General features: G+C 42.3%; 1 protein-coding gene across 1 annotated transcript in view; it reads right to left on the reverse strand.

Annotated features, from left to right (window-relative positions):
- Positions 1–23,618, reverse strand: part of DCHS2 (dachsous cadherin-related 2) — a 132,733-nt gene that overhangs the window by 38,364 nt on the left and 70,751 nt on the right. Inside the window, exons 4-7 of the mRNA XM_069785664.1 lie at positions 17,755–17,991; positions 8,571–9,590; positions 6,964–7,151; positions 6,324–6,423 (exon numbers count right to left, since the gene is read on the reverse strand). Of these exons, the coding sequence (XP_069641765.1) occupies positions 6,324–6,423; positions 6,964–7,151; positions 8,571–9,590; positions 17,755–17,991 (1,545 nt within the window). The remainder of the gene's footprint in view (positions 1–6,323; positions 6,424–6,963; positions 7,152–8,570; positions 9,591–17,754; positions 17,992–23,618) is intronic.

Here is a 23,618-nt window from a genome sequence, read left to right on the forward strand (position 1 = left end):
CAGCAGACAAGCCAGGATTGGTACTCCTACTTCCAACATAAGTTGGCAGGCAGGGCCAGAGAAATAATTAAGTCTTTGTCTCTGAACTGGCATGAAGGGTCAAGCAAGTGATGCTGGATACACAGCTGGCTCATATCCCTTGCAGACTATGGGTTAGCAAAGAGCCCTATCTACCCCTAAGACACCATAACTGCAGTGATGCCACGGGCCCTGCCTGTGCTCTGAACCAGGACCTAAGTAGGAGTAGCTAAAATCTTACAGTAAATTATTGCAGACCAACATGTGAATATTAGAAATTATGCTTACATCTTTCAAAGACTGGCCGCATGCTAATAACAAGCAACTTCTAATTAAAATTACTATTTAGAGCTACAACATATTACACTTATTCTAGAGTTGCAAAGAAAAATTCTACCATAGAAGAGTAAATAGCTCTTTGTGACTTAGAATCATAGAATCATTTAGGTTGGAAAAGAACCTTAAGATCCAGTCCAACTGTAAACCTAACACTACCAAGTCCACCACTAAACCATGTCCCTAAGCACCACATCTACACGTCTTTTAAATACCTCCAGGGATGGTGACTCTACCACTTTCCGGGGCAGCCTGTTCCAGTGCTTGATAACCCTTTCGGTGAAGAATTTTTTCCTAAAATCCAGTCTAAACCTCTCTGGTGCAACTTGAGGCTGTTTCCTCTTATCCTATCACTTGTTACCTGGGAAAAGAGATTGACACCCACCTCCCCCATTTTTAAGGAATGCAATACAAATTACTCTCTAATTTTTAGTAAAATGGGGAAGTATCTATTACTTGGTATACCTTACCAGAAAATTAGAAAATCTAATTTGTCATAACTACTTCTCTCTTGAAATACTATGCAAAAAATTTTTTACTATGTGAATTTTTAATAAGGTGTGCTAGTGGGTTAAACAAAGTCATGCAGTATAACAGCTGCTATTCTAATAAGCAACTATGGTAAAAATAAATTCAGTGCAGATGTAGTACACAAAACACGCATAAAAAACTGTATTTCCATTGGCATCTAAGTGAGCATGAAGCTGTTTATGTTCTCCAAATCTGCACATGCAAACTAGTTAGCTGCACATATAGATGTTCATTTTTGTATCCAATCACCTCACCTGCAACTGTAAAATATTTGCACCTGCAGAATTTGAAAAAACACAGAGCAGGCCAGTTAGAAATCAGGGTTTTCACCATCAACAAATAGGAGATTTTTCCAATATTGTTCTGCTATTTTTGACTGCCTATAGGTTTCTAATGCTCCATGAGTCCCTTCTGGGTTGACTCTTGCAGTCTGGAACGTAACGAGGAAATTGCCAACAAAAGGAAACAATATGTAGAGACAATTATATTGAATGAGACAGTCCTGCATTCTACATTTTTCATGATAGTTTCAAAATAGTAATGACCCTATATTACTGTTTTTATAAATAGCTTTTGGTTACTTTCCTGGTTTAGGTCCCAACAGTGTATGTCTACATTCACAGATACGCTATTTTGTTCCATATAATGTTTCAGGACACAAAATCCCAGCTAAGCAAAAGACAGAGGAGATATGAAAAACAGAAAACATAACATGAATTGCATGCATATATTTTTAACCTTTTGCTAAAACTGACATTTAAAATAACTGATACGGAGAACTAACAGGAAAAAGAAAACAGTAAACAGAAGTGCACAAAAACTATTCACTTCATTTTTCTACCAAAATGGAGCTACAGTTACCAAACTGAACCAAAAAATAAAAAATAGTTAAAAAAAAAAATCAGAGAACAAAAACATTGCAAGTATATAATTGAAATCTAAGCATGAGGCTATGAGGCTTCAGCAGTGATGAGGACAGTCAGTACCTCTTAGCATAAAGACCAATACTTGTTTTTCTGTTTCAAGTAGCAGAACATAAATAGCTAAGCTCAGCTGAAATGGGTGTCAGTCCACAGAGCTTCTGAAGGGTTGAAGCTTATTTGATAAGGGAAAGGAATGGTCAGAATCTACATTTCTGAATAAAATAAAAGACAGCTGGTCAGAAAAGAAATTACCAGTAGTGTTACTCACTAGAGACTACAATTCCACTAAAATCCAAATATTGCATGAAATGGTAAGTTTTGTACTTATTTTGGTGGCAATAAAATTAACAGAAAAGTCTGATAATGTCGGAAAGAGATATTGTATAAAACTAGAACCCCTTGGGACTTACATTTCAAAAGTACTTCTCATTTTCATCTTTTTTTATCTGGTACTGCATAATAAAGACAGTCAAAACTGAAACATCTTATTTCTATTTTTCCAGTATTTTTACCAGTCTATTTTGCAATTTATTCATGGACAATTTCAAATTGTAGCCATTTGATTCCAAATCAGAAAAAAATTCAAGAAAATAAATCCTTGTGAAATGGATTTCCCTACATCTACAGACAGACTAATCAAACTTTTATACTACATTTTGTAGCTAAAGCAATTGAATTCAGTTCTGAATTTCAAAGCTTACCTGAAGACAGATCTTGCTTTTCAACCGAGGGCAAGTGCATGTGAGCAGTAGGTTGCTCACTTTCTAAATACACTCCAAATTCTACTCCTCATTCTTTTGGAAGTTCAAAATCAGGAATAAGGGAAAAAGTGGGTTTAAGTTTTACACTCAAAGAGCATGTCAGTCATTGCTCTAAAAGCTCATGCCCCCTGCACTTTCAGAAAGATTTGCTCAGTTTTCATCTCTGTTAGTCACCTGAATTAGGCAACTGCTGCTTGTATCATACACCCTAAAGATGTCCCTTTTTGTATGAAGGGAAAAGGGAGAAAGTATAGGAGAAAACAATACGAAAGAAGGAAATTGAGAAGAGCAGATGAAGCATGGAACAGAAAAAAATTAAATTTCTCAATAACTTGACTCTAATGGGCCCAGTATCTTCTTGTGCTTGCAACTCTATCCTAACCTGCCAATAAACAGATACACTTTTTCACTTAAATTTTCCACCTCTGCATTGTCCAACCCATTGGCCAGCCTTTCATTTATATGAGGTTCTTCAAAGCCCAGGCACCTTCTCAACTCTGTGCTCTCAAACATAATCACAGAAACTGCAGTTTTGGACAAAAAAAGATGGCCTGAGAAACCCCAGGCAATGTGTGGCTGTGAACTCTGGCAGAGCATTTAAGCCTTCCAGGGACTGGCATTCAGGCAAAATGGCCCAGAAAGCAGACAAAAAGTAACACTAGAGTTTTCTCAGATATTCATGACCTCAGTATGCAGTAATAGTTAGCTACATATTTTTACCTAATTTCCTGAAGAACTGTATCTTTCCCAGGTTTTAAAATACTTAGTGCCTTGGCCATCTCATTCTCCTTTGAGATGAAAGAAAATTTGTTTCTCTTCACAGAAAAGAGGAAGGCAATGCCATGGCTCCCAAAGAGCTTGAACACCATGAGGCTGCTGCAGAAATACAGCCCTCTGCATGTCTACGAATGCTCCCTACATGCTGCTAGCAAATCACCCTGGAGAACAAGTACTTGTCTACAGACATACGTACAACACTTGCCAATTTCTGTGTGTTAGCAGTGTAAACTGGGCTTCTCCTAGCACTCTGTTGGTCAAGTGCTAATCTATCCACAGAATTGGTCCAAATGCAACTGTAAAAGCCTCTATTTTGCCAGTGCTAGTCTTAACACATAAAGTAATAGTTTATGATACACTACAAATACAGACTAATTTTTGTCATAAATGCTATACTATAACCTATTGACAGTCACAAAGAAGGCCAGGCAAACCACTTTGCAATTGCCAGCATCACTAAGGAATAGCACACATAGCTGGGATTCACCTCTCTCTGAATTAGGTTACTCTTACAGTGACAACACAAAAGTGGAGGTATGGCAATATGATCATGCATTTCCATACACATGAATATTTAAGAATGATCTGTTTTGATTTTCTGGGAATAGAGAGGGGCATTTTGAAGGAAACGCTTCTCCTCTGAAGGCTAAAATTCATCTGTTGTGTAAGCCTCACAGTTCTTTTACAGATTCTTCCTTATGTAATTTGTTGGCATTTGCCATCAACCCTCATGCATAGCTTAATCTATTGCTGCTATCCTGGCATTTCTTTAAGGTCTCAAGAACATTAAAAATTACCCAGTGACTCTTACAAGCTTAACAGCTGACACTGACACTCACAGCTCTTAATCTTGTGGCAGTCCCTCAACTGTTGAAAAGAGCACTGGTCTGCATGCAGTCCTCCAATCAACCTGATGTCTTTGTGTTTAACAAATATGGCTGTAAATCAGATCATATTTCTTCTCCATATTTTAGCACTGAACAATGTCCCTGAACAAGAAAATACTATTTTAAATATAAACCAGGCAAGAACTTCACCATGAAACAGAAGACCAGATGTTAAAGGCTTTGAGCCAACTAACAACAACAACAAAAATCAGTATCAGAGAAGCTCAGCTGTTCTGGATTTGTTTATCGGGAAAATATCTAGTTCCAAGGCTGGGAGGGCTCTTTTAGTGGGGTTTTTTTGGTGCTGTTTTTATCCTTTTGTTCTTTCTAGAGACGGCATTTGCAAGACCAGTTGTATTTTGTGTTGCTAGTCATTTTTATAATTTGAACTCTTACTTACTCCCCTCTGGGGCTCTACAGTGAAGCCAGTAAGAAAATCCAATGTATAGTTTGAAGGAAGGGAATATAGTTAGATACACAGACAGGCAGAGACCCCTGAAGAACACTTCCTGTGTTGCCTGGCCACCACACTTCAAACAAAGGGTTGGGCACTACTCATTCCCTTTGTCTTAAGGGGGATCATTTCCTGCAAAATATTATTATTCACAATGCAGAAGTCTACAATTCTCTCCAGTTCCCTCTGGAAGAGGCAGTCACTTGTATCCAAATTAAGGGAATAATAGTATGGCCATAAACTGACCCTACAGTCTTTTATTATCTACATATATTTCAACTGCAAAATTTCCAATAGAGTTGTTAAATGTCTCATTTTTTTAAGCATCTCTTGGTGGAAGACAGCAGAGTTAGTTCTCTGGCCCTTGTGGATTTGGATCTTAAAGTCCTTCCATTACTCCACAGAAGTCAAAAGGATACATAAAGACACAGTATAACATAATCCACAGGAATCTTCTGGTAATTTCAGCCTTGGCAAGAAGAGGCTACAGATTCCCTTGCTCTTTAAGAGTGAGGAGTAACGTAGCTTTGCAGTATTTTGTTCTTTACTCTGCAGTGACAAATAATTGTAATGAGTTTAAACCAACTGAGCCCACATTTGAGCTCTGCCTACACAGAAGAGAACACCTAAGGAAATGCACTGAGTGGATGGAAGTATTGGAAATGCTTTCTTGCTCTGATGAAACAGTATGCTCTGTGTGCAAATTACCGTAGACTACAAATACCGAGCTTAAAAGGTATTGATTACATTAAGCTGCTAGAGTACAGCAGGTACCAAAATAAAGAAATAGTTCTGTTCTTGGCACCTCTTGCTATTTTCAACCAATAGTGAAGAAAAGCAGGAGAAACAGACATGTTTTCCTCACTGATTACAGACGGAGTTCTCCTTTGCGTAAAAGTGTAGCAAGTGGCATGCAGCAAAAATGGAGATCACATCTATGTCTCTTACTAGTATTAATGCCCCAGTCCCACTCATGTTCTAATTCTGGACCTTCTGTTATTGACTTCACTGCAAGCAAAACTGGATCCTATAGCTTACCCCAGAAGCGAACTACTACATGTAGGAATTATGGGGAAAACTAAAGAGAAGTGTTTTTAAGTGGCCATGCTATGTCAGGCTAACACAGTGCTAAACAAAGGGTGAAACATGAACTAAAAACCACAAGCCTCACTGTTTGCCCAGATTATCTGTTGATCCTTCTGATCCCTGTCTCAGACTGTCATGAACAGTTCTTTTAGCAGGAAAAATTTTCAACTGGTCATGGGAAAAGGGAGATCATCTTTCCTTTAAGATGTTAAACAACTGACTGAAACACAAAACTGCACAGTACAAGACCATGGTCCTAATCTCTTCGGAGTGCTGTTTGAACAGTCTCTGGACAGCCACATAAGCAACCAAACTCCTGGGAAGATGGGGCAGGGGGGGATGGACGGACGGACAGAAGGAAGGAAGGAAGAAAAGGTAGCTGCTTGCACCTCCTTAGATACTTCATAAGATGTACCATGGTCACGATTCCTATTTACGCAGGCACCTTTATTCCAACAAACACAAAATAGGCGTAAAATCCTGTATGCACCTCTAAAACTCTAGTTATTTCAATGTATCTTTTCTTATGAATAACACTTTAAATTCTTACCTGATTCTATTGAATACAGTACAACACCGTTGTTTCCAGAATCAAAGTCTTTTGCAAAGACAGTGGTAATATGTGTCCCTGATGGCTGCCCTTCCAAAACCTGTCATCAAGCATTTTATAAATAATTTGCAAATATACATGGATAACAGCAAGTCTTAAAATAAATCCCTTGCCATAACACAAGAGTTTATCTGTTACTCTATTTTCCGTTTCAGTAATATTTACAGTCAGTGCAAAGAGCATTTCAGGAAATGGTTAAACAATACAGTTCTAGCAATCCTCTGTTACAGTCTGCATATATTGCTAATTCGAAAATCTGTAGTACAGCAGACTCAGATGTCAGAAATTAAAAGAGATTCTACTGCACACATAAATAAAATTATACACGTCTATCCTTTACATCTAACAGAATACACAGTGGAGAATCGTCATCATTTGATAAAGCCTGATACTCCCAAACACACCCGAGTCTCAATTAAGAACGGGGTCGGTTTCTATTTCGCTGCAGCACCACTGTCACCATTTCCCAGCGCAGGGGGTTTGGGCTCCCGCCACAGGGTGGTGCTCAGAGCAAGGCAGCGCATCCCGCCGGCAGCACCCACCTGGGCATGCAGCACCCACCTGGGCATGCAGCACCCACCTGGGCATGCAGCACCCGCCCAAGTGCCGCCTGAGGGAAGAGGGGCTTATTGTCGTTGAGGTCCCTCACTGCGATGTACACGGCTGCTGTGGCGCTCAGCCGCGGTGAGCCATGGTCGGTCACTAGCACGGTCAGCTGGTGGTGAGCGTGTTTTTCACGGTCTAGTGCAACCCAGTTTATGATTTCACCTGACGGACAAAGAAAATGAAGGAGAAAGGGAGTTAGATCTCTACTGTGTGCTACCACTCATCATACTACATGCAATTATACTTCTAATTTAACGTGAAATAACAATACATGTCTTCTGATACACCTTACTGCTCACATTAAAACCTCAGCTTCCCAAGCTCCACTCCATAGAAACGTTCTGTCAATCATAGTTTGCAGTTGTACTTTAGTACTGTATTACATTCTTTACTATACAGTGGATGCCCCGGAGCAAAGGTGTAAAACAGTACAAACCAACGTGCCAAACCCCCAAAGAAATCCATCTGGCCTTTTCTTCACCACACTTCAGGACAGATAATATATGAGCACCGGGTTTTAACTGCTGACAACAGCCTTTATTAAGCCCCTGGGTTAGGAAATGCTCAACACAATGTCTGTACATTAATCAGGAACCCTTATGTCTCCTATATGTTCTGGTAAACCCAGTGAATAAATCCGACCCAATCTTCTCTCCATCTGCTCAACCTTACTTACTAGCTGTAGATTTGCAATTGACCAAAGTCCTTCACACAGATAGCCACATATTATTTTAAGATCTTCTTGGTTAACTCCTAGCACTCTGCCTTTAAACTTCCATAAACATACTCAACAGGAATCTGCTTTGAAATGACAATTCTATTTTGAGATTCACACAGAGAAATTCTGGGAGAGCTTATTCACTCCCCATGAGGCCAGGACATTTGGGAATAAGAATTTTAAACAGCAGATCTTTGCTCGCTACGTATCATTTTGCTAAACCGGATAATTTACAGTGCCTGTGGTCCCTACAGGATTCCCTTCCTCTGGGCTCTCCATGCTGTGGTCTGTGGTGTTATACTGTGTGGACATAGTACCTATTACTCAAAGCATTTGGGATTCACTGCAGAGTACATCCTGTGCCATGAAAAATTTCTCTCAGCCAATTTGATTTCTGTGGTGCCATGTACAACATGAACTCAGGTTTGATGTAACTTACAGAAGTTTTCACAAATATTTTAAATCACTGTAACTGTCAAATGTCATAGTTACCTTTACAGTTTTTTATGGCTGATCTGTACTTTTCAACTGTACTTCATCACAGGCAATTAAGTTCCTCATATGAACTACTGAAGCTATAACTTAAAACTCCTTTTAATTTGTTACAAACACTGAAACTTACGACCAAGTGACCAGAATGAAGTCATGAAAAAAATAAAATCCTAAGGGTTAGTTCATTCTTCATGAACATATATTAGATTTATTTCATTCCCCAAATTGTGAAGCTCTGAGTTAGAATATTCACATATCAACCCAAGAGATTCACAGCAGTTCCTGAAAGCTTTACACTTTACTTCCATTCCCTTAGGGAAGGCTGCTTTCCAAAAGCAATATTAGGCAGATTACAAATCATAAAATGCTACCTGTGTTGGAATTCATCTTGAAATACTTTCCATCAGACAAAAGGAAGTAAGAAAGTTGTCCGTTTCTTCCTGAGTCTTTGTCAACAGCTGTGATGGTGCCAACCACACCCCTGGGAAGTGGATTTTCCTCCACTTCAAAGAAGTAGCTCTCATGCAGAAACATGGGAGAATTATCATTTTCATCCAGCACATTAACTATTACCGATGTACTTGCATTTTGCCTGAGGTTTTCATCCTTGGAGGTGCTGACCAGGACTCTGAAACTTAGTATCTGTGCACATTCGTAGTTCAAATGTTTCCGAAGATAAATCCAGCCAGTATCAGAGCTGATTCCAAATGCAACAGAATCCATGCTAGGCTCTAAGGAATACGTCAGCTTGGAGGTAACGCCGTGTGGATCAAGTGAGTGGGCTTGAACCTGAAGGATTTGGGCACCTGGAGAGGTGGCTTCACTGATTTCTACTTGATACACCAAGTTCTGAAAAACCAAAGTAGGGCCCATCTTCTGCTCTTCAATAATCACTGTCAACATCAGCAAAGAAGTCAGAGGAGGACTGCCATAGTCTTCAGCTGCTATGTGTAGAGTATACTCCTGCTGCTTATCCGCAAACACTGTCCTGGTGAGGTTTACCACTCCAAGGTTTGGATCGATGCTGAATGCATTTGACTGCTTGCTTGCAATACTATATTTGATTGCCCCATTCAGGCCACTGTCTTTGTCTTCTGCATGAGCAATGTAGACAGCAGTGCCAGGGGGCTGGGTATGTGAAATAGTTACCTTGTCAGATTTGGTAAGAAACACTGGAGGGTTGTCATTAATATCTACCACAGATATGTTGACCTGGGTGCTACCATAGACAGGGGAGTTACCCAACTGTGACTGAACGGTGAGCACCACAACAGACTGAGTTTCATGGTCAAGCTGTTGTTTGGTGCGGATGATACCAAACTGGGGATCAATAGAGAATCTTCCATGTGGATCACCGGAGGAAATTCTGTAAGAAACCACTTCTAAAGAATCTAGAAATGGAAATAACAACAAAAATGTAAAAAAAAAAAAAAAAAAGGAGAGAGAGAGAAAGAAAGTGATAATATAAAGGTTGGTGTGAACATCTGTGAAGAATGCATGCTGTTAAATTCAGTGGAATAAATGTAAGCTACACCGATGTTTGACTTCCTTGGGCTTTTTATGCTTCCTTCTTCCTGTCCCTGGAGCCCTTCAGTAAAATATGACTGTGTACAGTTTGTCCACTTGTGCACCGTTTGCTTTTCATCTCACTGGTATGATAAAACTCTATAGAGGAAATAGTATAAAAGCCTCTTGTTTTTCCCTTTTCTAAAATATAGAAAAAACACTCCTATAAATTAGTCTTATAGGAGTAATTTCATTACACACAGGCATTCACTATAGCAAGGAATGAAACAGGTGGCAGTTCTCTGAAAGAACTGCATTTTACTGAACTTACTGTTCATGGATGACCATTGCTATAACCTTTATACATCAGATGCTACCTAAAGCAAAAGCTATCTAAAGGTTCAGGCTTATTACCAAAGCCGCTCCACAGGTGCTACCTCACCCCGAGGACAGTGGTCAATGCACTGTCCTTCCAAGAAGGAGAAAATGGGAAGACCTGACTAATCAAACTTATATAAAACCTCTGCCTCTACCACCTTACATGTACAGATCCATGTATTGGGTCTGGCTGAGATGGAGTTAATACTCCCCATAGCAGCCCTCATAGCACTGTGCTCTGCATCAGTAGCTAGAAAGGTGTTGATAGCACACCAGTGTTTTGGCTACAGCTGAGCAATGCTGGCACAGCATCAAGGCTGTCTCTCCAACATTTTTGCCCCCCCCCCCCCCCCCCCCAATGGCAGGCTGGGGCAGGGCAAAATCTTGGGAGGGGACATAACCAGGACAGCTGACCTAAACCAACCAAACAGATATTCCATACCATATGACGTCAGCTCAGATATAAAAGCTAAGTAAAGGGAGACGGAAGGGGGGGGCATTTTGTCTTCCGGAACAACCACTACACGTACTGAAGCCCTGCTTCCCGAGAAGTGGCTAGACATCGCCTGCTGATGGGAAGTAGAGAATAACATCATTTGTTTTTTCTTTGCTTTCGCACGCGCAACCTTTGCTATCACTTTATTAAACTGTCCTTATCTTGACCCACGAGCCTTTTGTTATATTTTCTCCCCCCCCGTCCAGCTGAGGAGGGGGAGTGATAGAGCGGCTTTGGTGGGCACCTGGCATCCAACCAGGGTCAACCCACTACAGTCCTTTTTTGGCGCCCAACGTGGGGCACGACAACGGCAGTTTTGCATTAAGCGTTCTATAGCTAGTTATTAAGTGGCAAGCTCCTGTGCAGGTCACGGAGCTTGTTAGCTGCTTGCTTATCTCTAGCTTGCTGAGTTTGGGAACATGTTAATGCAAATAATGGCTGCGTGCTTTGTCCTGGCACTGATAGCTTTGCTGTGCTGTGGGAGCTATCTTGTGGGGAGAATGAAGGAACGCGGGAACGTGCTAATACAAATAATGTCTATGTGCTTTGTCCTGGCACTGATGGCTTTGCTGTGTTGTGGGAGCTATCTTGTGGAGGAGATGAGGGAACACATCTCCCTCTCCCTACCAGGCATTGATGTGAATGGTTTTATTATGCAGGCTCCCGAGGTCCTTGTTCACCCTTATGTAAGCTGTTTAATACTAATAATTAATACTGGTGGCATATTATGGGTATTGTGGAATCTGGTCTCGTCCTGGTATAAGAGAAGGCAAGTTTTAGGTGAGGCAATACTTAAATGTGCCCTCAAGCGACCGGTGCCTGGGTGGCAGGATATATGGAAGGATTTGGGCAGATTCCTAGGACGGTTATCACCTCCCATAATCTGGGATTTTACATCTGAACAGGCAAGTAACCCTGGCAAACTGACACGCCACCTGATAGAAGGGTGCCTTGCCTATCCCAATGAAAACCAGCAGCTTCTCGCACTGTACTGGGGCCTGGCCTATGCCTACCGAGCCATAGTTCAACACTGTCAGAGGACCATGGTTGAGGCAGGGACCCAGACTGCATCTGAGGACACCATGCTCGAGATAGGGACCCAAACAACAACAACTACAGTAATTGCCCCAGTAGTGAAAAGGAAGCAGTGGACAAGGAGATCAACGGGTCCATACCATCGATTAGTGAGAGAAGAAGAAGAAGAGGAAAGGCTTGATCTAGAAGCTGGTCCTTCGGTAAGGAAATTGGAGGAAGGAGTGAGGGAACTTAAACAGGAAGCGGAAACTACCCAGTCCCTGACGTCCTCAGAACTTCGGGACTTGCGGAAAGATTACAGCCGCCAGCCAGGTGAGCGGATTGCTGCCTGGCTGCTCCGATGCTGGGATAATGGGGCTGATAGTCAGCAACTGGAAGGCAAGGAAGCCCAACAGCTGGGATCCCTCGCTAGAAACCGGGGAATTGAAAGAGGAATTGGAAAAGAGGCAGCAGTTTGCAGTCTCTGGAGCCGGCTTCTCTCAAGTGTGAGGGCAAGATATCCATTCAAGGAAGATCTTGTGAATTCCTCAGAAAAGTGGACTACCGCAGATGAAGGCATCTAGTACCTGAGAGAGTTAGCAGTGATGGAAGTCATCTACAGTGATCTAGATGATGAGGAAGTCTCCAAAGATCCAGAGGATGTCCTGTGCACACGGGCCATGTGGCGAAAGGTGATTCAAGGTGCCCCAGCATCGTATTCTAACAGCTTGGCAGCAATGTATTGTCCAGATATGGAAACACCAACTGTGGAGAAAGTGTCGTCTTGGCTCCAAAACTTGAGGAAAATCTCTGTGTTTCCTCATCCCTACAGGACAGTGCCTTGGCTGTTAGGGATGCTCCAAGAAATCAGTCCTCTCCTGCCCCAGTCAGAGGGAAAGGGAGTCCAAGGTGTATGCCACGTGGTACACTCTGGTTCTTCCTGCGTGACCAAGGGGAGGACATGAGGAAGTGGGATGGTGAACCCACCTTTAAGCTGGAAGCCCGTGTGCGTGAACTGAGAGGGAAGACAGCTGTTAAGAAGGGGTCACCCAAGAAGAAGGCTGTCAGCGTAGTTGCTGTAGAGGCCCAAGAAAGCACTCAGCGATCCTCCAGGCATAGAAGAACTGAAACTACCTCCCTTGATTCTGGTGAGGGGACTTCTGGTCTGGTACCGCAAGGATCGGACAGTGAATATTCTGATGAGGAACAGCAATAGAGGGTCCCTGCCTTCGGCCAGGAGGAGGAAAGGGATGACCGGATATACTGGACTGTGTGGATTCGATGGCCTGGCATATCAGACCCACAGAAGTATAAGGCTTTGGTAGACACTGGTGCACAGTGTACACTGATGCCATCAGGATACAGGGGCACGGAACCCATCTGGATCTCTGGAGTGACAGGGGGATGCCAAGAATTGACTATACTGGAGGCTGAAGTGAGCTTGACAGGGGACAAGTGGGAAAAGCACCCCATTGTGACCGGCCCAGAGGCCCCTTGTATCCTTGGCATTGACTACCTCAAGAGAGGGTACTTCAAGGACCCGAAGGGGTACCGATGGGCTTTTGGTGTAGCCACTGTAAATGCAGAGAAGATCAAACAGCTATCTACTCTGCCTGGCCTCTCGGAAGATCCCTTCATTGTGGGATTGTTGCAAGTTGAAGAACAGCAGGTGCCAATCGCTACCAGGACGGTGCACCGTCGGCAATATCGGACAAACCGAGACTCCCTGGCTCCCATCCATGAGCTGATTCATCACCTAGAGAGCCAAGGAGTCATCAGCAAGACTCATTCACCTTTTAATAGTCCTGTATGGCCAGTGCAAAAGTCTGATGGAGGGTGGAGGTTAACAGTAGATTATCGTGGCCTGAATGAAGTGACACCGCCACTGAGTGCTGCTGTACCAGACATGTTAGAGCTCCAATATGAACTGGCATCAAAGGCAGCCACGTGGTATGCTACAATTGATATTGCCAATGCATTTTTCTCCATTCCTTTGGCAGCAGAGTGCAGGCCACAGTTTGCTTTCACATGGAGAGGCGTCCAATACACCTGGAATCGACTGCCCCAGGGGTGGAAGCACAGTCCTACCATTTGTCACGGATTAATCCAAACAGCACTGGAACAAGGCGAAGCCCCTGAACATTTACAATACATAGATGACATCATCGTGTGGGGCAATGAGGCAGAAGAAGTGTTTGAGAAGGGGAAAAGAATAATTCAGATTCTTCTGAAAGCTGGTTTCGCCATAAAGAAAAGCAAGGTCAAGGGACCTGCACAGGAGATTCAGTTCTTGGGAATAAAATGGCAGGATGGACGCCGTCATGTCCCTATGGAGATGGTTAACAAGATAGCATCTATGTCTCCACCAGCTAACAAGAAAGAAACACAAGCTTTCCTAGGCCTTGTGGGGTTCTGGAGAATGCATATTCCAGGTTACAGTCAGCTTGTGAGCCCTCTCTATCGAGTAACGCGGAAAAAGAACTATTTTGAATGGGGCCCTGAACAACAACAAGCCTTTGAGCATATCAGACAAGAAATAGCTCGTGCAGTAGCTCTTGGGCCTGTCCGGACAGGACCAGATGGGCAAAATATACTCTACACTGCAGCTGGGGATCATGGTCTCACCTGGAGCCTGTGGCAGAAAACACCAGGAGAAACCCGAGGTCGACCATTAGGGTTTTGGAGCCGGGGGTACCGAGGATCAGAAGCCCACTACACCCCGACTGAAAAAGAGATACTAGCAGCATATGAGGGGGTTCGAGCCGCTTCAGAAGTTGTTGGTACAGAAGCATATCTCCTCTTGGCACCACGATTGCCCATGCTACACTGGATGTTCAAAGGAAACATCCCCTCTACACATCATGCAACCAGCGCTACACGGAGTAAGTGGATAGCATTGATCATGCAACGGGCTCGACTGGGGAAATCTAACCGCCCAGGAATTCTGGAAGAGATCATGGACTGGCCAGAAGGCAGAGATTTTGGAGCATCACCTGAGGAGGTGGCTCGTGCCCAAGAGGCACCACCATATAATGAGTTATCAGAAGACGAAAGGTGTTATGCTTTGTTTACTGATGGATCCTGTCATGTGGTAGGGAACCATCGGAAGTGGAAAGCTGCTGTGTGGAGTCCCACACGCCAAGTCGTTGAGGCCACTGAAGGAGAAGGCGAGTCAAGTCAGTTTGCAGAAGTGAAAGCCATCCAACTAGCCCTAAACATTGCTGAACGAGAAAAATGGCCGGTACTCTACCTCTATACCGACTCCTGGATGGTGGCTAATGCCCTATGGGGGTGGCTACAGCAGTGGAAGAAGACCAATTGGCAACGCAGGGGTAAACCCATCTGGGCAGCAGCATTGTGGCAGGACATTGCTGCCCGTGTAGAACACATAACTCTAAGGGTACGTCATGTAGATGCTCACGTGCCCAAAAGCCGTGCCACTGAAGAACATCGAAATAATGAACAGGTAGACAAGGCTGCCAAAATAGAAATAGCTCAGGTGGACCTGGACTGGGAGCGTAAAGGTGAGCTATTTGTAGCTCGATGGGCCCATGAGACATCGGGACATCTAGGGAGAGATGCAACATATAGGTGGGCTCGTGATCGGGGGGTGGACCTGACCATGGAGGCCATTACACAGGTCACTCATGAATGTGAAACATGTGCTGCAATCAAACGAGCCACCAGAGTAAAGTCTCCCTGGAACAGAGGGCGGTGGCTGGGTTTTCGATATGGCGAGGCCTGGCAAATTGACTACATTGGACCACTGCCGCGAACACGCCAAGGCAAGTGCTACATACTCACCATGGTGGAAGCAACTACTGGTTGGCTAGAAACATATCCTGTAAACCATGCCACTGCCCGAAACACCATCTTAGGCCTCGAAAGGCAAATTTTATGGCGACACGGTACCCCAGAAAGAATTGAATCAGACAATGGGACTCATTTCCGAAATAACCTCATAAGCTCCTGGGCAAAGAAACATGGCATTGAGTGGGTGTACCACATACCCTATCACCCGCAAGCATCTGGGAAAATTGAGAGATATAATGGACTGTTGAAGACTATGTTGAGAGCGCTAGGCAATGGGACATGGAAGCATTGGGATACAAATTTAGCAGAAGCCACTTGGCTAGTTAACACCAGAGGATCTGCTAACCGTCCTGGTCCTGCCCAAACAAAACCCCTACATACTGTGGGAGGAGATAAGGTCCCCGTAGTGCACATGGGGAAGTGGCTGGGGAAGGCAGTGTGGATTGCACCTCCCATGGGAAAAGGCAAACCCATTCGTGGGATTGTCTTTGCTCAGGGACCTGGGTGTACTTGGTGGGTAATGCGGAAGGATGGGGAGACCCAGTGTGTGCCTCAAGGACATTTAACCTTGGGGGAAAAATAATCTGTGATGTGAGTTGTATGTTGTAGGAAGTAATGTAGCAGGAATGACCTGAACTGCAGAGGAATGAACTTCGCAAGGAACCAGACAAGTGCATCGGTGACCCAAACCAAGCTGGTGTTGGGGCCCAACGATTGAACATACTGCTTCTCCTGTCCTGACCACTCATCTTGATGGATGGGGCTCAAGTCATAACCTGTATGTGAACATCAGGAACAGTGGAAGAAGCCCATGGAATATCTATCTCTTAAAGGACAGGGGATAGTAATTAATAAGAATGTATAAATCCGTACGTTGGGTATAAAAGTGGTTTAAGTATGTAGTTTCAGTTGTAAGTGTTGGTGAGAAAGGATTTCAGTAATGAGAATTAAATACAATAGTATGGTTAGAAGATATCTGTATTAAGTTATGTGGAACCTGAGCAGGACGCAAATGGTATGGAATAAGGGGTGGAGATTGTATTGGGTCTGGCTGAGATGGAGTTAATACTCCCCATAGCAGCCCTCATAGCACTGTGCTCTGCATCAGTAGCTAGAAAGGTGTTGATAGCACACCAGTGTTTTGGCTACAGCTGAGCAATGCTGGCACAGCATCAAGGCTGTCTCTCCAACATTTTTGCCCCCCCCCCCCCCCCCCCCCCCCCCCCAATGGCAGGCTGGGGCAGGGCAAAATCTTGGGAGGGGACATAACCAGGACAGCTGACCTAAACCAACCAAACAGATATTCCATACCATATGACGTCAGCTCAGATATAAAAGCTAAGTAAAGGGAGACGGAAGGGGGGGGCATTTTGTCTTCCGGAACAACCACTACGCGTACTGAAGCCCTGCTTCCCGAGAAGTGGCTAGACATCGCCTGCTGATGGGAAGTAGAGAATAACATCATTTGTTTTTTCTTTGCTTTCGCACGCGCAACCTTTGCTATCACTTTATTAAACTGTCCTTATCTTGACCCACGAGCCTTTTGTTATATTTTCTCCCCCCCCGTCCAGCTGAGGAGGGGGAGTGATAGAGCGGCTTTGGTGGGCACCTGGCATCCAACCAGGGTCAATCCACTACAATCCATCATCAAGCTGGTACGTGGACTCATGGCTCCCACTGTTCTGCATAGGAACCAAATATATATGGCTCTCAGGACAGGATCTTTTATGACTAAGGCCTGGTAGCAGCTAACCCATTTCCCTCTAAAAATGGTAATGAAACCAAATGGATTAAATACATTTTCAAAGGTCCCATAAACATTCATCTGGACTTCACCACTTAATTTGAGAAAATGTGGGGGGGGGGGGGTGTTTGTCTGTGGTCTCTTTTGGGGGGTGTTGTTTGGGGTTATTTTGCAGCACCACTTCATATAGATTCTCTGACACTTCTGAACACTCTCTGATAATGAGTATTGCTCTGAGATATGTCTTGCATGGGTAATGCTTTAACACAAGCCACACCATCATACGGACATTTCCTTACACTTTCACAAAATGCTTCTCACCTCCCCATTTACAATTACAGAAATCCATCTTGAAGAAATGGAGGCAGTTGCCAATCCCCATGGACCACCAAGGAGAGTACCACAAATCTCCATCTGTTCCAAAGAGCATCCTGATACAGCAGTGATTACACCAGCTGCTGTAAATACCAACAGTAAATACTATTTAATGCTCGACAGACTGAATGAATAATATGAAAGTTTTTAAAAAAATTATCTGCAGATATTTCCAGTTAACGGTCACAACAGAAATGCAATGTAATCTCTGACTGAGCATGCAACTTACTTGGAGGCTCTCTGGCCTTTACAGTGCCGATTGGGATGTCTTCAGGTGCATCTTCAGGAACAGAAAAAGCATACCGGGATCTCTCAAATATGGCAGGGGCCGAAGCGGTCTGAAGGATGTTTACTGTGACGGCTGCATTGGTGGCAGAGGAAAGGCCACCTCCATCCCGTGCAGAAACAGTCAGGAAGAGCGCAGAGCGTGCCAGGTGACCAAGAGCTGAGATCAGGTAAATAATTCCTGAAAATACACAGAAACAAAAAAGCAATAAAATAAGTTAAAATTCAGCAGGCTGTCAAAATAGTTTCAACATGTACCACTACTCTAAGAGACAGCCAGACAATGTGGACAAAAAGCAGCTCTCCCCATTCCTTTTTGAGAGCCAAGTTTTTTCAAATTATATGGTCTTTACCATGCAACAAAGCCACAGAGACATAGCACGTTCTGTGTCAAAACACAGTGTCCATAATTCCAATTTTAGAAACACAGATTCAGCTAAATCTTTAACAACTTAACTGAGTCAGTGGCGTTGTTCTGAGTTTTCAGCGATGTTAGGAAAAACACAATTTTACTAGTACTAGTCTATAGGAATCTGGAAGTACATTGGGGGGGGGAATACTTTCTTGTTACAAAAGACTAACTTATCTTTGCAAACAGTGAAGTTACAAACAGGCTGCAGAGACATTCTGCTCAAATAAGTCCCCAAATAAACCATCCACACAAACGGGGTTGAAGCCCCAAAATACAAATCTTAGGAGCAGTGGGCTCTGTGGAGAGTATCTGGGAAGCAACCACCTGCTGTCTGATCATGAGTTTCTGGTAAAATACCCTTTAATAGTGAATTTTAAGATCTGTTGAATTTGCAAGCTGCTAACAATTAAATTTTTTATAAACTATATGAAATAAGTAATTCTTTGAAAAGAAAATGCAATCCTCTGTCCAGAAATACAGGACTTTGGATATGTCTTCCCCAAGATAAATACATTTTCATCCTTTAACGCTGATGAATGAGACTAGCTGTCTCCAAATACATTCTCTTCTGACTGCTAAAATAAGTCTAGAGTAGTATCAGATAATTATGTCCAATTTTCAAATACTCTCTATAGAACTACAGAAACCCACATCTAACTATTATTACCTAAGATGGTAGTATGGGTAGAAAGAATGAACATGGCAGGAATCCTGTCACATCTTCTTCTAAAGTAAAAGCTTGTATGAACTTGAAAGCAAGCTTTTTTTGAGTGAAGACTTCAGTCTCAGCAATGAGAATTACTTCCAAACCGTAGTTCTCTATGGGACGTTCATAATGGTCCACAACAATTATCCAAAACTGATACTTGTTAACTGTTCCATGAGAGACAGTTATTCATTGTCCTTTCCAAGCAAATTAAGGATTTATAAATGAAGATATAAACCCACATATAAATCATTAGCCCTCAGAGCACTCTGAAATGTCTGGCCTAGATGAAGTGAACATAAATACTTAAAAATTTAAGGGTAAACACTAGATCATAGAGCAATACAGCAGATCACAGTACGTTTGTTACTTCATAAATTGTATAACTAAATTATAACCTGAGGCACACAGTCAAAGACCAGGTGCTTTCAGCCAGGTAAAAGATGGAATAAAAAAAATGTGATTACATCCTAGAGAGCATTAATACTGATTTGTCTTATCCTTTCCAGCATATTCCCTATCATTGAGCAGGAGGAAGACCACTTACTCTGAGGTAACAAAAATCCATCAATATTCTAAGACCTTTTGGTGGTCACAGATTTTGCAACACACAGAGAACTATTTGTAAAGTAAGTTTTTCAACATGAAAATGAAGATGAAAGGTGACCAAACACCTGAAAATCCTTCTTAGCAATGACTGAGTTTAACTAAATATACACTAAATGCTAAAATTGCAGTGAGCTAAGCAGTAAGGTTGCAGTAAACTCAAGTGATTCAACTAATAGGGACAACTTTCTACATATCAACAGATATTTTCAAGAAATCACCTGTGCTTTCTGTAGAAGCTGGTGAAGACACAAAACCTCTAGCAGCTCAGTAAAACCAAACTTTTAAACTTTGAGCTACCTTTGTAATTTCCTGGCTCTCCAGACAGGTTTAGTAGGGATGATGTTTGGCATTCAAGTCAGACATTTAGTGGTCCTATTTGTCAGACAGGGTAAAAATTAGATTTAACTTCAAGTGCCTAAGGAGAATCAGTGCATGATTCAACTACAATATACCTTCTCAAAATTTAGCATGAAGCCACAACACTAATTTGCTACAATGTATTTTTAAGCAGAATAAAGGAAAATACATGAAATCCTTATAAATACTCAAATGTGCAGCACATGGTATACATTCCAATTATACTGCTAGGACATTGTAATAACAAACTGTGTCTTGACATGCTTAAAATGCATTCAGAGGGTCTTCAGGATCAAGGAAGAATGGTTTCCACTAACAACAAAGGACACTTATTCCAGTGTAGCAAAACACAGTAAAAACACAACAGACATAGAGGTGGATTCAGAATTCATTGCTGATCCAGTTCCTATGCCAATAACTGATGCACTTCCAAGAATCAACCTTATTTTGGCCTTTTTGTTCTTTTTTGTCTTCTGATGATTGGGTTTTACGATTAGTTAGCTCAACAAAGTAGTCTTCCAAAGACATAAACTTTTGGCTTTTCCTGCGGTAATCTGAGCAACTGTAGCTCAAAGGAAAAAGGGTTTTAACCTTTTTTTTTTTCCAGAGGTTAAATGTATAAACATGGACTTTAAACACTGTTGTTTTCAAATTAAATTAAGCCAATAAAATGGACTGTATTTTACTAACTTGACCAATTCGGTATTTTTCTACTGACAAGGTCAAAAATATTTCATTCCTATTTTGGATACTTCAAAATGTATGTGAAGAGTGGGAAAACTTCTACACAAAAGCATTACATTGAAATTCTTACTCTCAAAGCAATAACTAATGACTTCAGAACATCCCTTAGCAAAGGGTGGAGCTAACAGTGCTCCACTCCAGGAACTCTAAAGACCTGATGGAACAGAAATATTTCAGAACCAAAATTCCTTCTCTGCTGACTTAGACAGATTACAGCCAGTTCAGCTACAGAAAGCAGACAGAAAAGAAAATGGATAAAAGATTTTGCTTTCTCTCTTAATTCTTTTGCTGTGTCCTAGGGAGGGAAGGGAATAGGCAAGTACATCTCACCAACTCAGTCCTCTCTTGGAGGACCAGGGACACCCTAAGAACAGTGGCAGATTTCAGGTAAAAAGTGTATGTCTTCCATATGGTTCCTTCCAGCCTCAAAACTGTAGTATGCAGGAAATTTTATAACCCAGTTTGACTTTTAATTATATACATTCTGTTTGTTTCAGCATTTGTAGGACTGGGCATTAGCTTTGCGTCTAGTGATACATAATCTATACAGACATTTGAGACAGCTGTACCATATGCTGGGGAACATGCCACATTAAGCTCTATATGGCATCATATGATGGGAAAGAAGTTGTAGAAGTAGGCAGCACCTGGGATCCTACTTTCTATACGGTTAGGTAAAAACATTGGACTGTGACTAAAACGGACAGTCATGACCACTTGGGTCAAAAGTAGCTGCCAGCACACCTCAGAGTAAGCTGGCTAGGTGTATTTGATCTGCTGAAGTACGGTGCAGGCGATCCCCTAATACTACACTGCAAAGGCAGAAACATGGGGCTAACTGCAAGAAGCACATGGCAGGAACTAGCTGTGTAAGTCAAGTCACACATTTGGTGTGTGAAACTCAATAAAGGTATGCCTTGCTAAATAACAGGTTGAAGACAAGTCACAGTTTTCCTTTCTTTCCTGTTCTGTGATTAAGAAAAGACAGTGGCTTATTAGTGTTATTATCATAGTCATTTGCAGCCTGCAATTTGTGGCTTCAGAGAACTTAAAAGACAATTAGGTTGCTGTGGTACAGAACATATTCTTCCATTATGAAAAACAGTTTCTAGAAATGCTGAGGATGGAAAGGGAATAATGAGACAGCTCCTCTGTGAGGAACGTTTTACCAAGACCAAAGCTCCCAGCAGGGGACCACACAGACACAAGTCTGGTTCCACTTCAAGGAGTCACTGCATGAAAAATGCCACCTTCTTTCTTACAGCTTGGCTCCCCATATATATGGACAGTCTTGTCTGCTGCCTTTAATAACATTTAATTCCCATTTTTTACATTTATTGTTTATATTACTGCAGTGCCTTGAAGATTTTACCTCTGGTAATTCCTCATTCTGCACAAGAGAGAGCTGGAATGAATTCTGCTTCACAGGTGAACAATCATATAATTATGTACCAGATGAAGCATTAACATCCAGCCTCACTTACACCTTGGCAATCTCATTTTCTTGACTAGATCTGCATGGGTGTAACTGACTGCAGATTCCAACCTTTGTAAATCAAAAACATGACACAGAGACTGCCTATCATGATTTGTATACACATTTTAGACAGACTCTGCAATGCTGATTGCATGTTAGCAACTGTCACTGTAGGTTCTAGCTGGGGAACAGCTCTGCTTCCAGGGCAGGGTAGCTTAGCACAGACCTTTTGCTGCAGAACAATCTGTGCTTACTGGCTAGCATAAATTGTTACAATGGTTTTGGTGATTCAATGTATGGTGAGAGCTAGTACTAATGAAGGGTGAAATCATAATTGTCAATTCCTTGATCTGCTTCATACTTCCTCACGCACTGACATGCTAGGTCTCTTCCAAGAAGTTCTTGCTCTCCACTTTGCGCCTATCAACCACAAAAAATAAATGAAGCCAATGTTTGCCCAGAACATGCAAACACATTAGAGAAAGACAGGACTCTGTGGCACCTGCCATCATCTGTCAATGACAAAATTTCTCATGGGGTTTTTTTGTTCTTATTTTTGTGGAGATGCACCCTACTCCACAGGTGGGTCAGCTGCTAAGTGCTGTTTCTCAAGAATTAAAGGCAGGAGACAGGTGCCCGCATATAATGATTCTTTAAAAATATATTTCTGATCATCTTCATGATCCTGTGTTCAGTCCTAACATCACAACAGCATACATCATCAGTAGGTTCACTCACCAAAAGCATTTTTTGTACAGCAGAAATAAACTGGTTATCCCAATAGGATTTCCACACATACCTCTCTCTAGCTGACCACTTTGAAAACCTATCCGTTTTTCCACTGGGTCATCATGTAAACAAAGCAAAAAACAGCCCTACATTTATAGCCATTCATAGGTAAACAAAATATTTTCCACTAGTCAAGCACTGCACAGGCAAAGATAAAAATCAGGATGCACTAACTTCAGTAACGAAGTCTGGATTGCATAGAAATGTGTACTCATTTAAATGGCTTCCAATATTTTCTAATTGTTCATAAAATAAAAAAGCAACTTCAGAACACGGCAAGAGGAATAAAATCAATAGCTATCAATAGTGTTCCCTAAGATCATGGAACTGAATGCCCTACCAGCTTTAAATGATGGCAGTATTTCTTCAGCAAATATCCTAGGATGGGTGAGCTGGCATGACGTGACACACAGCTCAGACAGTAAGCAGATGGCAAAAAGGTACGCATAGTTCGCCACCCCAATTCACCTTCAAAGCTGGCCGCTGGACCTGCTGTTTAATACTGCCTAGGTCAGTGCTGACCCACTGACCTGCTCAGAGCATGCCTCACCCAACCTAGCATTCCAGCTTTTCAGTGCAGAGACACACATACAGCTTTGCTTTTTATGTGCCAGAAAAATTTTCCAGATGAGCATAGACAGGATGATCTTCCTAGAGATGGATGCAGTTAGGAGGTGTAGACTTCGCATTAACATTAAAACCAGCATTGTTCTA

This window comes from Haliaeetus albicilla, chromosome 1 (assembly GCF_947461875.1).
Source record: "Haliaeetus albicilla chromosome 1, bHalAlb1.1, whole genome shotgun sequence".
In the NCBI taxonomy this organism is placed as follows: Eukaryota; Metazoa; Chordata; class Aves; order Accipitriformes; family Accipitridae; genus Haliaeetus; species Haliaeetus albicilla.